Source organism: Tachyglossus aculeatus, chromosome X1 (genome assembly GCF_015852505.1).
Source record: "Tachyglossus aculeatus isolate mTacAcu1 chromosome X1, mTacAcu1.pri, whole genome shotgun sequence".
NCBI lineage: Eukaryota > Metazoa > Chordata > Mammalia > Monotremata > Tachyglossidae > Tachyglossus > Tachyglossus aculeatus.
Genome location: NC_052101.1, coordinates 113,504,900 through 113,519,074, shown reverse-complemented (window position 1 = coordinate 113,519,074; position 14,175 = coordinate 113,504,900). Strand labels below are relative to the sequence as shown.

General features: G+C 50.3%; 1 protein-coding gene and 1 non-coding gene across 4 annotated transcripts; one reads left to right on the top strand and one right to left on the bottom strand.

Annotated features, from left to right (window-relative positions):
* Positions 1-609: 609 nt before the first annotated feature.
* NDUFS7 (NADH:ubiquinone oxidoreductase core subunit S7) lies at positions 610-12,209 on the bottom strand. Of its 3 annotated transcripts, XM_038771879.1 has the most exons (8): positions 11,459-11,524; positions 8,009-8,048; positions 6,617-6,679; positions 4,413-4,530; positions 3,560-3,739; positions 3,385-3,431; positions 1,976-2,064; positions 758-855 (listed from the first exon to the last, which is right to left on the bottom strand). In XM_038771879.1, the coding sequence occupies exons 1-8, from the start codon at positions 11,472-11,474 to the stop codon at positions 758-760; spliced, it is 651 nt and encodes a 216-aa protein (XP_038627807.1). In that variant the 5' UTR covers positions 11,475-11,524. The 3 variants fall into 3 exon arrangements, with proteins under 3 accessions (XP_038627805.1, XP_038627807.1, XP_038627806.1); XM_038771877.1 differs by lacking the exons at positions 8,009-8,048; positions 11,459-11,524 and adding an exon at positions 12,043-12,209 and having other exon boundaries at positions 610-855; XM_038771878.1 differs by lacking the exons at positions 8,009-8,048; positions 11,459-11,524 and adding an exon at positions 6,824-6,968.
* A 357-nt stretch (positions 12,210-12,566) lies between these two features.
* Positions 12,567-12,639, top strand: TRNAF-GAA. The gene has a single exon. It is a non-coding gene; the product is annotated as a tRNA-Phe (tRNA).
* Positions 12,640-14,175: the final 1,536 nt, after the last annotated feature.

Genomic DNA, 14,175 nt, shown 5'->3' with positions numbered 1-14,175 from the left:
CTGCCCCTGACCACGTGGAGGAACCAGGTTAGGAAGTAGAGGGACATAACCATTAACCATCCCGAACTTTCCCTTCTCCACCCCTCTCGTGTACCAGCTTGCTCCATAAGGATCTATCCAAACCCCTCTTACGCCTGCAGGTATTTTTTGTTTGGGGGGCGGGGGGCACACCTTCCTGCAGGAATTAATTCCACACACTTACCACCTGTTGGGTGAAGAAGCAGTTGCTTTTGTTGGTTCAAAAAGTATCAACATCCCATTCTGAGCACTTACTGTGCTAGGTGGCCCTCTACATACACTAGGAAAAAAGAAGGGGCGCTTTCACTATCCTTCTGCCTTTTGCTTCAAAGGGTCCCCTCTCCTGGATATTCTTGAGCCCTTGAAACTCAGCTGAAAATACCATTCACCTCCAACTCCCGTGGATCCGGCTGGAGGAGGGAGGGATCCCCTTGTTTGCTGTATGCCAGGGCAGCCGACCCTCATTTTTTTAGGGTAAAGGCTGTCAGAATGCCAGGAAAGAAGAGTCTCCAGCTCCAAATCAGACAGATGCTGGGGGAAGGCTGGAAACCCTCTCACTGCAGTCCCTTATTTGAATGAAGAGAGCCCCCCGAAGCTTTAGACTGGTTTATTGAGATATGGTGGGGAACCCGGAGAAGGAAACAAGATACATAAATCATACAAATGGGTTCCCATGACACGCTTTCTCCCACACATGGTTGAGGGTCACTTCCCACTCAGGGAGCTGGGGGATGTCCATCTACCGCCTGTACCAGATTTTTATCCTGTTCTCCCGTTTGATTTTCTTCTGGAGCTGCAGGATCCCATACAGTAGAGCCTCTGCGGTGGGTGGGCAGCCTGAAGGAGGGAAAACACACACAACCGTGACTCGGATCATTAATCAGACAAGATAGCCTGGGTGGCAGAGCCACTTTGAAGAAGTTTGGAAGGAATTCATAGTTAAAAGGCACAGGGAAATTAGAGCCTCAGAGATGGAGCTGGAGGCATCTTGGGGGTGGGAGGGTGGGGCAGATGGGATTTCAAGTCTGCACTCGGGTAAATCTGTCCCATCCACTGGCCAATTGTGCGTTGCCCCTCCCCATTCTCCCCCAACTGCCCTGCTCCTTTGGCCTGCTCCCCAGACTGGACAACAAGCTCAGGTAGCCAGTAACAAGGATACTTCAGGCCCACTGAAAACACCCTTTAGTCTCAAATTTCCTAGGCATTTAGCCCAAGCATCTACGATTACTGAAGCCAAAAGGCATTTTTAGAGGGAACCTGAATTGCCCCAGATAATTCTAAAGCCCCACACTTCTTCCCTTTCTGCACCCCCACTGAAGATGTGGGAAGGTTGGCAAGCAGGGCTAGGTTGGGGTGGGGAGGGCCTGGCATATAGACCTGGCCCAGGTGAATTAGACATATTGGCCCAGCCGGCCCTAACAGGGGAAAAGGTGGCGGGGGAGAGCCATGACCTGAGAAACCCAATGTTCGACCCAGAAGCCAACGTCTGTCTGAAGAGTTCAGGACAGAGGCCTAGAAACTGGAATTCCAACTCTCATAAAACAAGTAACGATTGTGGTATTTAAGTGCTTACTACATGTACTTAGTTTAGTAGTGTGCTAACTGCTAGGGTAGACACAGCATAATTAAGTCAGACACAGTCCCTTTCCCACACTTAGGGGCTTCCACCTAAGGGGGAGGGAGAACAAGAATTTCATCCCCATTTTGCAGATGAGGAACTGAGGCACTGGGGAGTTAAGTGACTTTCCTAAGGCCACCCAGCTGGCAAGCAGCAGTGCCAGGATTAGAACCCAGGGTCCCAGACTCTCAGGGCTGGGCTCTTTCCACTAGGGCACGGAGCTAACTAGGGAGCCTAGGGTGAGTCACTTCACCGTCAGTATTCCTCCCCATGAAGAGAGTCCCTTAGCTCAGATCTTTCCAGTGCCTGGTTCTGGGAGTAGGGTCCCGATTTCCTTACCAGGGACGTAGATGTCTACTGGCACAATCCGATCACAGCCCCTCACTACGGAGTACGAATAGTGGTAGTAGCCGCCGCCGTTGGCGCAGCTAAAACGGATGAAGAAGAGATGGAGTCAGAGGGTTCTTTAGTGCAGCCACACCAGGGAACATCAACTCCAGTGGTGAGACTCCTGCAGGCACAGCCATGGTGTTGGCCCCAGGGCCCTCGGGGGTTTGGTGGTGGTTGGACAGGATGCCAGGATTCTTTCCAGAGTTCCAGGAAATACAGAGCTGACTTCTGGGTGACTTGGAACACGGGCATAGGGAAACTCCCCTGCCAAGCACACTTCAGCCCTGGAACCACGAGTCCCAAGAGGACCCAGCTGCATCACTGACTGGCAATTCTTCTTGCCTGGGATCACCGTGTTCCACCCCTGTTCTTGTGTCCTAAGTGGCTAGACTGTCCAAGAGCCCCTAGTAATGGTTTGCTGGTCTGGAAGGACCCCTGGCCCTGGGCATCCCTACAAGCTCACCCAACTGAGACTGTATCCAGGGTTGGGCTCCTAGCAGCCTGAGGTGGCAGGCTGCACTTCCAGAGATCATTCTTCTGGTCTGGACTGCAGAGCTGGGATGGCTCTGCCAATTGGTTAGGAGGCCGGAGTAATAATGGTAATAAGAATAATTATATTTGTTACGTGCTTACTATGTGCCAGGCACTGTACTAAGCGCTGGGATAAGCACAAGGTTGGACACAGTCCCAGTCCCACATAGGGCTCATTGTCTTAATCCCCATTTTCCAGAAGAGGGAACTGAGAAGTGAAGTGACTTGCCCAAGGTCACACAGCAGAAAAGTGGCAGAGCTGGGATTAGAATCCAAGTCCTCTGGCTCCCAGGCCCAGGCTCTTTCCTCTAGGCCAAGCTGCTTCTAGAGATTCCCCAGGCCTGGCTGGGTCCCCGAACCCTAGCACCCCGTGAATAGCAGGAGCTGGGAAAGCCCATCTAAAGGCACATCCAGCATTTAGACCTTCCTTCACTTATCTCAGGGTAAGAGCGGACAACCTTTTGTAGAAGTGTTATCCCACCAAGATTCCAGGTGAAATGATCCCTGCTCCTCTGTGCTCACCCCCAAAGTTGACCCCCTCTTCTGCCACTCCCAGACAACTAGGCCAGCACAGCCAGAATAGGCAAGGTGAGAGACTGCGCTCACTCTGGGTACCACTGCCTCACTGGAATGTTTCTCTTTTCCCCAACTCCAGCGACTACCGCCCTGCTGACCGCCGGCCTCAAGTTCTCGCCTCGACCCAGAGCGTAGCCGGAAGAAGCTCGAGCTGGTGGTCACCCTCACCGGCTGGAAGCATGTAGTCCGCTGCCCACTCCTGGTCAAGAACCCAAACCAAAGTCTGACCAGGGAAAGCCTTGCACACTTACCTCCCCATGGAGACCACATATCGAGGCTCTGGCATCTGGTCATACACCTAAGATGAGACACAACCAAGAGTCTTACTGGGGGCTGCCCCGCTCCCAGACTCCCTCCCCACCCCCTTAACCCAGGCTCCTGCCCTCCCGGGACAGGGGAACAGGCCCATGGGGAACAAGCTGCTACCTTGCGGAGGGCTGGGGCCATCTTATTGGTCAGGGTGCCAGCCACAATCATCACATCAGATTGGCGAGGGCTGGCGCGGAACACCACACCGAACCGATCCATGTCATAGCGGGGGGCCGCCATGTGCATCATCTCCACAGCACAGCAAGCTAAGCCAAAGGTCATTGGCCACAGGGAGCTCTGGAAGGAACAAGATCAGAGAGGGGAAGTGGACTTGACAGGGGACCAGAGGGACCATCGGCTTTTCCCTCCCCATCATCTACCTCCCACATTTAGTTGGCCTCCCAGTCCTGATGGTTTTTTCTCTGAGATGGCTTCTTCTCACCCTCCTCAAGCCCTTCACTGCCTCCTGGCTGGACTGCCAACAGCCTCCTCACCCACTCCATCCCAGCTCACCCTCAAAAATCCACCCCACCTGCCTCGTCATGCCTTCCCCTCAGCCACCACAGCATTCAGGCACCAATCTGTTTACCTACTTCATTCCCCTGTGCCTATTACTGCTAACTAGATAACCTCTTCCACAACTCTCAGTTTGTCATCAGATTTCTTTACTGCCCTACTTGTGTTTCTCAGCACCCTCTAGCTGCTACTCTCCCTCTTGTATCCATCGTACACTTGGCAAAGATGTACCTCCTTGGCTTCCCCGTCAGACTGTCCATTCCGCAAGGTCAGGGATCGTCGCTTTTACTTCTAGCGACCGTTCCCCGAGCACCCTGTACTCAAGGGACACCCCAACAACCCGATAAATGAGGTTGGCAGGTCCTTTTGACAGACTGAGAGACTGGAAGGGGAGCCGTGCCTCGTTCCTACACCACCTGGCCTGGCCCCTTGTGAAGATCCAAGGCTGACTCACCCTTCGGGCCCAATTCACCAGATCATCTAGTTTGGCGACGATATACTCCCCCCGGCTGCTTGGGACAGTGGGAGCTTTAGTCACCACGGCCCCACTCTGCTGCTCAGCCTGAGCGGTGCTGGGGAAGGAGGGAAAGAAAGAGAGAGAGAGAGAGACAAGCAATCCAGTGAGACAATTAAAAAAGCCACTGACTTTTTTAAATAGCATTTGTTAAGTGTTTACTATGTGCCAGGCACTGTTCTAAGGGCCAGGGTAGGTATAAGATAATCAGGTTGGACACAGTCCCTGTCCCACAAGGTGTTCATAGTCTTAATCCCCATTTTACAGATGAGGGAACTGAGGCACAGAGAAGTTAAGTGACTTGCCCAAGGTCACACAGGAGACAAGTGGCAGAGCTGGGATTAGAACCACTAAACCATGCTGCTTCTCTTTCCTTCCAGGGAAAGCCTTGACACCACCCCTCCGCCCCCCACAATCAACCACCACCAACACCGCCCCCCCCATGCCCTATTAAAAAACTGTCACCTCCAAGAGGCCCTCCCTGATCATTTCCCCCCAACCCCAAATACACACACCTCTCTTCCTGGTCATGTCATCCCCTCAGCCTCTTACACATTTAGTACTTACAGATACTAAATACAAGTGAATAAATACAATTGCATATACTCACACTTCTTCTAATCTATTACACTTCTTTAAAAAATGGTATGTAAGTGCTATGTGCCAGGCACTGTTCTAAGAGCCAGGTAATCAGGTTAGACACAGTCCCTGTCCCACATGGTGCTCATAGTCTTAATGCCCATTTTACAGATGAGGGAACTGAAGCCCAGAAGTGAAGTGACTTGTTCAAGGTCACACAGCAGACAAGTGATGGACCCGGGATTAGAACCCAGGTCTTTTGACTCCCAGGACCGTGTTCTATTCCACTAGGCCACACTACTTGTCTTCACCAGTCCTCTACACATTTACCAATCTGTGCCTCCTCATCTTGCCTGTAAACTGCAAGTTCCTCAAGGGCACAGACTGTGTTTTTTACTTCTTTTGGATGTCCCCCAAGCTCCAGCGTGGTGCTGGGCACCCAGTCAGCAGCCAGTACAGGACCACCCCTGGCTGGGTTCAGCCACCCCAGGCTACATGTGACCCAGACACACAACCTATATTGTTAGAAACTCTAACAAGCCAATGCATATTAACAAGAAACTAAATCAGATGAGATTTGGGTATTAAAAAGTCTTGCATCAATCCTAAAGAAAGCAACTGAATGCATAAAAGCAATCCAGGAGGCTAGGGGAGAGAGGAGGTCAGGTGTGACAGGATCTTTGTGAAGACAAGAAAAAAAGGCTGATGGTCAACCTAAGTTGGACGCATTCTTCACCAAAGTTCAAAAACCACTACTACAGTCAGCAGAACAAGCTTCTCCTTCTGCAGTCTCCTGCAGAGATTCATAATCACACATCAACTCATTTTAGTTAATGAGCAGCGTTGCTTTGAATTACTTTAACAAAGATTAAACAATAACCTCATGATGCTGAATCGAACAGTGTATATAGCACATGGAATAATGTAGAGAAACAGCATGGCCTACTGGACAGAGCACAGGCCTGAGAGTCAGAAGGTCCTGGGTTCTAGTCCCAGCTCCGCCACTTATCTGCTGCGTGACCTTGGGCAAGTCATTTAACTTTTCCGTGCCTCAGCTATCTCATCTGTAAAATGGGGATTGAGACTGTGAGCCTCATGTGGGACACGGACTGTGTCCAACCTGATTAGCTTGTTTCTACCCTAGCACTTAGAACAGGGCCTGGCACATAGTAAGCGCTTAACAAATACCACAATTATTATTACTACAATGTCACATTAGTTTTCCGGAGGTTCTGAAACAGATCCCAGTTTATAATCCGTAAATCTATGGGAAAACACACCCCAAGATACAGTCAAAATTTCGATGCCCAGAACCCCACTGCACTGGGAATGCCTGTTCTGCATTCTGTAAAAGTATGTGCCCATTAAATGCTATGGATAGCATTTATCAGGCCCCAATCAGAAAAACAGTAGGTCTAGCTCAGACCTAGGGTCAGAAGACCTGGCTTCTAATCCCAGTTCCTCCAGCATTCCCTCCCCCTTGGTGGAATGTTCTCACCAAAAAGAGAGGCCTGAGAATGTACAGCACAAACTGGGCACTTCCAAAGATGTTAGGGTGCATTTACCTGCTCGGGCTGTTAGTCACCAGCCTCCGACGGGGCAAGTGAGCCTGAAGGACTTTAATGGAACTGGGAAAATAAAAAAATATACATCTGACTTGAAAAAAGATGTAACATGAGAACCCCCCAGCTACAGAGAAATGAAAGGCTTGGAACAGCAACAAAGTGGATTATGCGTACCATGGATTATCCACAAGATGTAAAAGCCCTCACCAGCACGAAGCCTGCTTTTCCTCAGCTCTTGTCCCACACTGTGGCACTCCAGTGGTCCTCTCTCGGCTTCCCTGATCGATGGTTACCTCTCCGCAATGTAGGCTGCTCCTGAGGTTGCCCATCCCTGCTACCCAGAACGGATCCACCTCCCCAACTCGGTAGTACCCAGAAGACTCCGCCCTGCCGCCCCACTCCCCAACACCCTATCACCCCAGGCTTCTGGTAATTGAGAGTTTTCTATCCAGAGACCTTTCCCTCACTCATTCCCCACTCCTGTCCCTTCATGTGACGCATGGACATAGTGTAATTCCAGCAATGTCAACTGCACCCCATTCTGAGACGGAGGAATTAAGCACTGAAGAATGATACCAAATTCCCATTGGTTCCACTTGGACATTAAAAGCTGGAGAATGGACAGACAAGGGCAGGGAGATGGAGTTGGTACTGAACAAGGACAGATGCAAGAGTCGGGACTTTTCGGGCTGGAGAAACATCGGCTGAAAAGAGGCAGGATTGAAGCTCATGCAATCGTGAATGATGCATGCGGGGAGAACCCGGAATTGTTCCCTAAATCCCACACCACCACAACGAGGGGGGCCGTCATTGGAGCTGGAGAGTGGCAGGTTCAGAACCAACCGAAGGAAAAAGTTCTGCGCCTGGGGTGAGCAGATGAAATCCTTTTCCCCAGGAAGCTGTACAGCAGAAAATACCAGCGGATTTAAGAGGGGTTTGAGTTGATCCATGGACCAGCGGCCCACCGTCTCTATATGTTGCCAACTTGTACTTCCCAAGCGCTTAGTACAGTGCTCTGCACACAGTAAGCGCTCAATAAATACGATTGAATGAATGAAAAGGCACTCCTGGAGGTAAAGTCAAAGGTGTGTGTGTGGGGGGGTATGTCCCTAACAATGAGGGTGGCCATCCCACAGGCGGGTTGCGGTGTTGCTGATTGTCTTACCTGAGCTTTTTTTTTTTTTTTTTAAAACCTTCCACAGAAGGTTTAGGAAATAATTAGAAGGCCAGCATTAACTCCCAACACTGTATGAAGCTGAAAAGCAAAGCCTCAGGGCCAAGTGTGCACCTCTAAAGACCCAATGTTTGATTTCCTTGCTGGATGGGCAGCCACACCCCTCTTCACTCCAAATTCCAAATCTGACCCCTTGCGGCAGGTGAGAAATGACTTACCACAGGTTGAGGCCCCGGAACTGGGCCAGGCGAGAAAATGCTGAGAGAAAAGCACAGAAATCCAAACTTTAATAAGACAGGTTGACCCCGGGAGGATTTTGGGCACAGCTACCTGTTGGGCTGGTGCTTCCAAAGTTTCCTTCAAACAATTTCCCCATTACACTCTTCACATATCTTTCCAAAGCTGCATGGCTTTGTGGACTGAGCCCAAGCCTAGGAGTCAGAAAGACCTGAGTTCTAATCCTGCTCTGCCACCTCTCTGCTTCCCCTCTAGACTGTAAATTCGTTATGGTCAGGGAACATGTCTGCTAATTCTGTCATAATGTACTCTCCCAAGTGCTTAGTACAGTACTCTGCCCATAGCAAGCGTTCAATACGATTGATTGACCTTGGGTAAGTCATTTCACTTCTCTGGGCCTCAGTTACCTCATCTGCAAAATGGTGATTAAGACTGTAAGCCCTATGTGGGACAGGGACTATGTCCAACCTGATTATCGTGTATCTACCCCAGCACATAATACAGTGCTTGGCATATGGTAAGGGCTTAACAAATACAGTTATCACTATTATGGACATATTCATACCCTCTTCAGCACTCATGTATGTATTTTGACCACTGTAATTATACATACTTTTCTGTTTGTCTCTCCATGAGAGTGTAAGCTATTTGTGGGCAGGGAACATGTCACTTTATCTTTATGCATTTCCCAAGCGCCTACTACAGCACACCGTTACTACTGCTGCTTTTGGCAGCTTTCCTACGAGGAATCCCGAGAAGCCAAAGGAAGGGCCTAGGGTAAGGGTGTCGAAAAAATTACTTTTGGAAGAGTCTTCTGGCCACGACCCAGTCACCCAGCATCCCCCGGGACCCCAGTGTGTGAGAGTGGTCCCCAAGCCAAGACACCAGCCTAACGTGAAGCAGTATGTTTTAGTGGAAAGAGCCCGAGCTTGGGAGTTGAAGGCTGTGGGTTCTAATCCCGACTCCGCCATTTGTCAGCTGTGTGACTTTGGGCAAGTCACTTCACTTCTCTGTGACTCAGTTACCTCATCTGTAAAATGGGGATTAAGACTGTGAGCCCCGCTTGGGACAACCCGATTACCTTGTATCTACCCCAGCACTTAGAACAGTGTGTGGCACATAATACACGCTTAACAAGTACCATAATTATTATTATTACTGTACTGGATTCTAGAACCTTAGGAGCACCCCTCCACCCTGTAGATGTCACCTGGTCCCAGGCGGCCCCAAATCCAAAGTATAAAGGTTGGGGGGATACCCTGGGGTTAAAAATCTCTGAGGATGAAAACTCTACCCCCTCCCTTGGTTGCTTGTTCCAGGGTCTCCCCCCGCCCCCAATCCCTCTGTCCACCCAGTAGAAGGGAAGTTTTTCTGGATATCTGACCCCATGCTTTCCCCACTCCATTTTAAGCCCCTGAGGGCATCAAGAGGGCCCTGCTCAGCTTGATGACAACTCCCTCAGATCTTGATGACAACTCCCTCAGATCTCCCCTAAGCCATCTCTCCTCTATGCTAGAGCACAGTCTGACACACAAATAGTAGTCCTGGAAAGAATGAATAGAGGATTTGGCTCCCATCCACTATCCTGACTTCTTCACAAGTGAACTGAATAATGACCAAAACAAAAGAAGCTAACACCCATGTCCCATCATCTACGCTGATCAATCAAATCGGTGGCTTTTACTGAGTGCTGTGGGCAAAGCACTGCACTAAGCGCTTGGGAGAGCACTATAGAGTACGTAGACACATTCCCTGCCCTCAAGGAGCCTTCCAATATAACCCTGATGAACCCAACCCCCCTTCATTCCCATTCAATATTTATTTTATTTTGTTAGTATGTTTGGTTTTGTTCTCTGTCTCCCCCTTTTAGACTGTGAGCTCACTGTTGGGTAGGGACTGTCTCTATATGTTGCCAATTTGGACTTCCCAAGCGCTTAGTACAGTGCTCTGCACATAGTAAGCGCTCAATAAATACGATTGATGATGATGATTCAACAGAATTCCTTGGGCCTCCCCATCCAAGAATGGGAACCGTTTAACAGGGGAGGCAGGACACAACCACACCAACACCCATACACTGTACTGGTGCTGGGGGAGGGACGGAGGGAGAAGCCACAGTCCCTGCTCTCAACGGATTCACAGTCCTACGAGGGAGCCAGGCACAACAGTCCTTCAGAGACCACCCTAACAGGGGAAACCAATCATATTCACCTCACGGGGATCCAACCAAGAGAAGCCTCGAAATGCTGCTTGGCAGGAGTTACGGAGGAGGGCAACTGGAGGGAACAGAACTCTCCCCTCCCACCTGGGCGACCCCAAAATGCTTCTCCTCTTCCATTCTCGTGAGTTTTTCGTAGAGACAAGCATCTGCCTCAGGCCCCCACATCAGGTCTCATGTTCTATACCCACTACTCTCGGGCTCTCCTGGTATTAGCTCCCCACCTTTACCCCACTGCGATCACATCCTCTTAGAGAAGCAGCGTGGCTCAATGGAAAGAGCACGGGCTTGGGAGTCAGAGGATGTGGGTTCAAATCCCGGCTCTGCCAATTATCAGCTGTGTGACCTTGGGTAAGTCATTTAACTTCTTTGTGCCTCAGTTGCCTCATCTGTAAAATGGGGATTAAGACTGTAAGCCCCATGTGGGACAACCTGATCCCCTTGTATCTGCCCCAGAGCTTAGAACAGTGTTTTGCACGTAGTAAGCGCTTAACAAATGCCATCATCATCATCCTCTTCCCTCCCCAGCGGAGCCTCAGTATCCCCCGGGGGGGTCTCTCTCCCACGAGTAAGGTCATCCCCCCCACATCTAATTACGAGGTCTCAGCCTCGTCCCCGGCCCCTCCCACCCCTAAAGGCCCTTTTTCCTCCTCCCTGAAGTTGCTATGCCAACTTGTACTTCCCAAGCGCTTAGTCCAGTGCTCTGCACACAGTAAGCGCTCAATAAATACGATTGATTGATTCCCTAGTGGGAGCTCAATCCCAACCACACACCATCCTCATCATCAATCGTATTTATTGAGCGCTTACTGTGTGCAGAGCACTGGACTAAGCGCTTGGGAAGTACAAATTGGCAACATATAGAGACAGCCCCTACCCAACAGTGGGCTCACAGTCTAAAACACCCCCCCCCCCAACTCCAGTGGCTCCTAGGTTCCCCCCTCAACTTTAGTTCCCTCACCTTCCCGGGGTCATCCCATATAACCCAGCTATAGGGTCTCACCCTCAGTGGCGAACAAATCCTCCCACAACCGAGTGTTAGCCCACTGAGGGTCAGCCCCTCTCCATCTGTGCCCTCCTCCCCCTCCTCTTCTCCCCGATCTATTTCTCAGGCGGTGGGAAGGTGGAGCAGGGTTCTCCTCCCCCCTGTTAGGACTCCCCAAAGGGCTCGGGGGGTCCCCGTTTCGCCCCCTCAGCTCCGACACCCGCTCACCCGCCAACGACGCCATTTTGCAAGCGGCCTTCAGACAACCTCCGCGCGTGTCCCGCCCTAAGTAGTCCGGGTCGGGAGAAGCGGAGGGGGTGCTCCGCCTAAAGGAGCTCGACCGCCGGAGGAGAAACAGGGCGCCACCGCTTCGGGTTCCGCTTCCGCAGTAGGGCGAATTCGAGTCCCCTCCATCCTCCCCCTCCCCACCCGAGCTGCGGATCCCAACTCGCTTCCTCCCCCAGGGCATTCATTTCCTTTATTTCCGAGGAAAGGAACTGTTCATCTTTGCACCTAGGAGTCAGGGAGAGTGGAGGAGGCCCTGCAGGTTTCATTTCACTCAGCCTGGATTCGGCCCAGAGCAGACACCCTGGGAAATCAATCTGAACCACATAAAAAAGTAACACGATTCGCTAAAAGAGCCGAGTCCCTCGAATGGGGCGCTGGAACCATCGCACCATTGACCTTTCAGTGCAAGGGAGAGTGCTCAACCCGATGCACCACAGAAGGAGTAGCCAAAAGTGCCTTGCCGTCGACTCCTTACAAGAATCCCCCCTTTAAATGCCTACAGTCATGAACTGTCCGGTTCGTACCGTTGAAGCTCGACTCTCAGCCAGCAAGAATCCAGCCTGCCCCACAGCATAGAGAGCCGCAGGGACCGGTCCGGATCGTCGAGATGCTGGTGGGGGCGGGCATGGTCTCCTAGGAGTCTCAAGATTTGGTCAGAGGTGAGATGGCTAGAACCTGGTCCTCTTCCCATTCTGCAGGCAGGCCTGGGATAAAATGAGCCTCAGAGCGACTGTTGGCAAGGCCAAGCCACCTGATGAGAAACAACGGCTCTTAACCTCATGTGACGAAAGAATAATGTTCTATGACGTTGCATGGTGACCCGAGGCTAGGCCGTTGGGAAGGGAATAATGCCCTTCCCGCCGCAGGCAGCTTTCCTCCCTTTTCCCTTTATGTTGGAAGGGGGGAAAACATGCTTTCGGAGTGAGAGCCGAGAGTAAATCTACTTGAGGAGTCACTCGGGAGTAGGATGCACTTTTTAGAGAGCCACAAAAATGGGGAAATAGGGTAAATGCCCTGTTTATTCAATTAGGGTGAAACGATGCCACCGACTGAAATAGCTCAGTTAGGAGAGCATTAGACTGAAGATCTAAAGGTCCCTGGTTCGATCTCGGGTTTCGGCAGAAGTTTTAAAAACAGAATGCTCCCCAATTAAAAATATTTCCCCATTTAAAAAGAGAAAGTGGTGTGCTTTCCTGGCTTACTTTCCTGCAACGAGAGGGAGTTGCCAAGGTGCGGAGCCCTCCAGGGGAGAAAGTCTGTGGTGTCTTTTCCTCCTTTTCTTATGAAAGCATTCTCTGGCCATAGGCCTTACATGGATCATCTTCAGAACGCCACTTAGCAGGGACTAGTGCGAGCCATTTCTTCCTCTTTCCAGCTGTTTCTGGGCTTGGACTCTCAGATTCCCTTATCCCAAATTCCCAACAGGATCTGAGAACGCCTGCCAAGGGCTGAAAAGACCTTTAGTCCCAAAACCTGCCTGCCTCTCCCAAACACTATAGCCACCAATCATCATCCGCTATCAACGACATTTATTGAGTGCCTACTGATGGCAAAACACAATTTTAAGCTCCTGGGAGAATACCACAGGAGCAAGGTTTATTATTTAATTATAATGATGGTTTTTATAATAATGATGGTATTTGTTAATCGCTTACTAGTGCCAAGCACTGTTCTAAGCGCTGGAAAAAAGCAAGAAACCCTTTATCCAGTATGGGGGAAAACTGAGGAATTTGTAATCATTGATTCATTCATTCGATCATATTTACTGAGCACTTACTGTGTGCAGAGCACTGTACTAAGCGCTTGGAAAGTACAATACAGCAATCGAGACAATCCCTGCCCACAACAGGCTTATAATAATAATGCTATTTGTTAAGCACTTACTACGGGTCTGGGGTAGATACAAGGTAATCAGGTTTGACGTAATCCCTCTCCCACATGGGGCTCACAGTCTTAGTCCCCATTTTACAGATGAGGTAACCGAGGTCCAGATAAGTGAAACGATTTGCCCAAGGTCACACAGCAGACAAGCCAGGATTAAAACTCAGGTCCTTGCTCTACCCACTAGGCCATGGTGCTTCACTTCTCGCAGGAAGATGTACAGCCGAAAACACCAGCAAGACCAAGAGGGCTTTGAATAGTTTTGTGTGGAAGCGGTTCATAATGAGTTCCTAGAGGGAAAGTTAGGGGATCTTAGATGGCTCATCCCTAGCCATGATGCTGGGTGTCCAGGAGGGCCACCACCCCACAGTTCTTCCAAGCGTCCTGGTGCCGCCGTCACAACACTCGACTAGGGAGACTGTGCATCTGACCCAGGAATGTCATTTGGAGAATCACAGGACAGGTCAATCCTAATGGCTACTTTGGGGTGTTGGGGATTAAGTATGGATTTTGCTTATCCCTCTTTTCTCCCTAGCATGGATATGTAGAGAATTGGCTGTGTGTATTTCCCATCTCTTAGCTTAAAGAGAATACAGCACATCTACTGGATAATGGAATATAAATTCTCGCTTTGGCAAATGCCACTTAAGTGTGGCTGCTTTCACCGAGAAAGCATAGTGATTTTGCTGGATATTTCTGCACACAAACACAACCTTAAAATAGGTCTCTTCGGGGGACCTGGAACTCTTTGGAGGAAACAGACTAATCACAAAAAT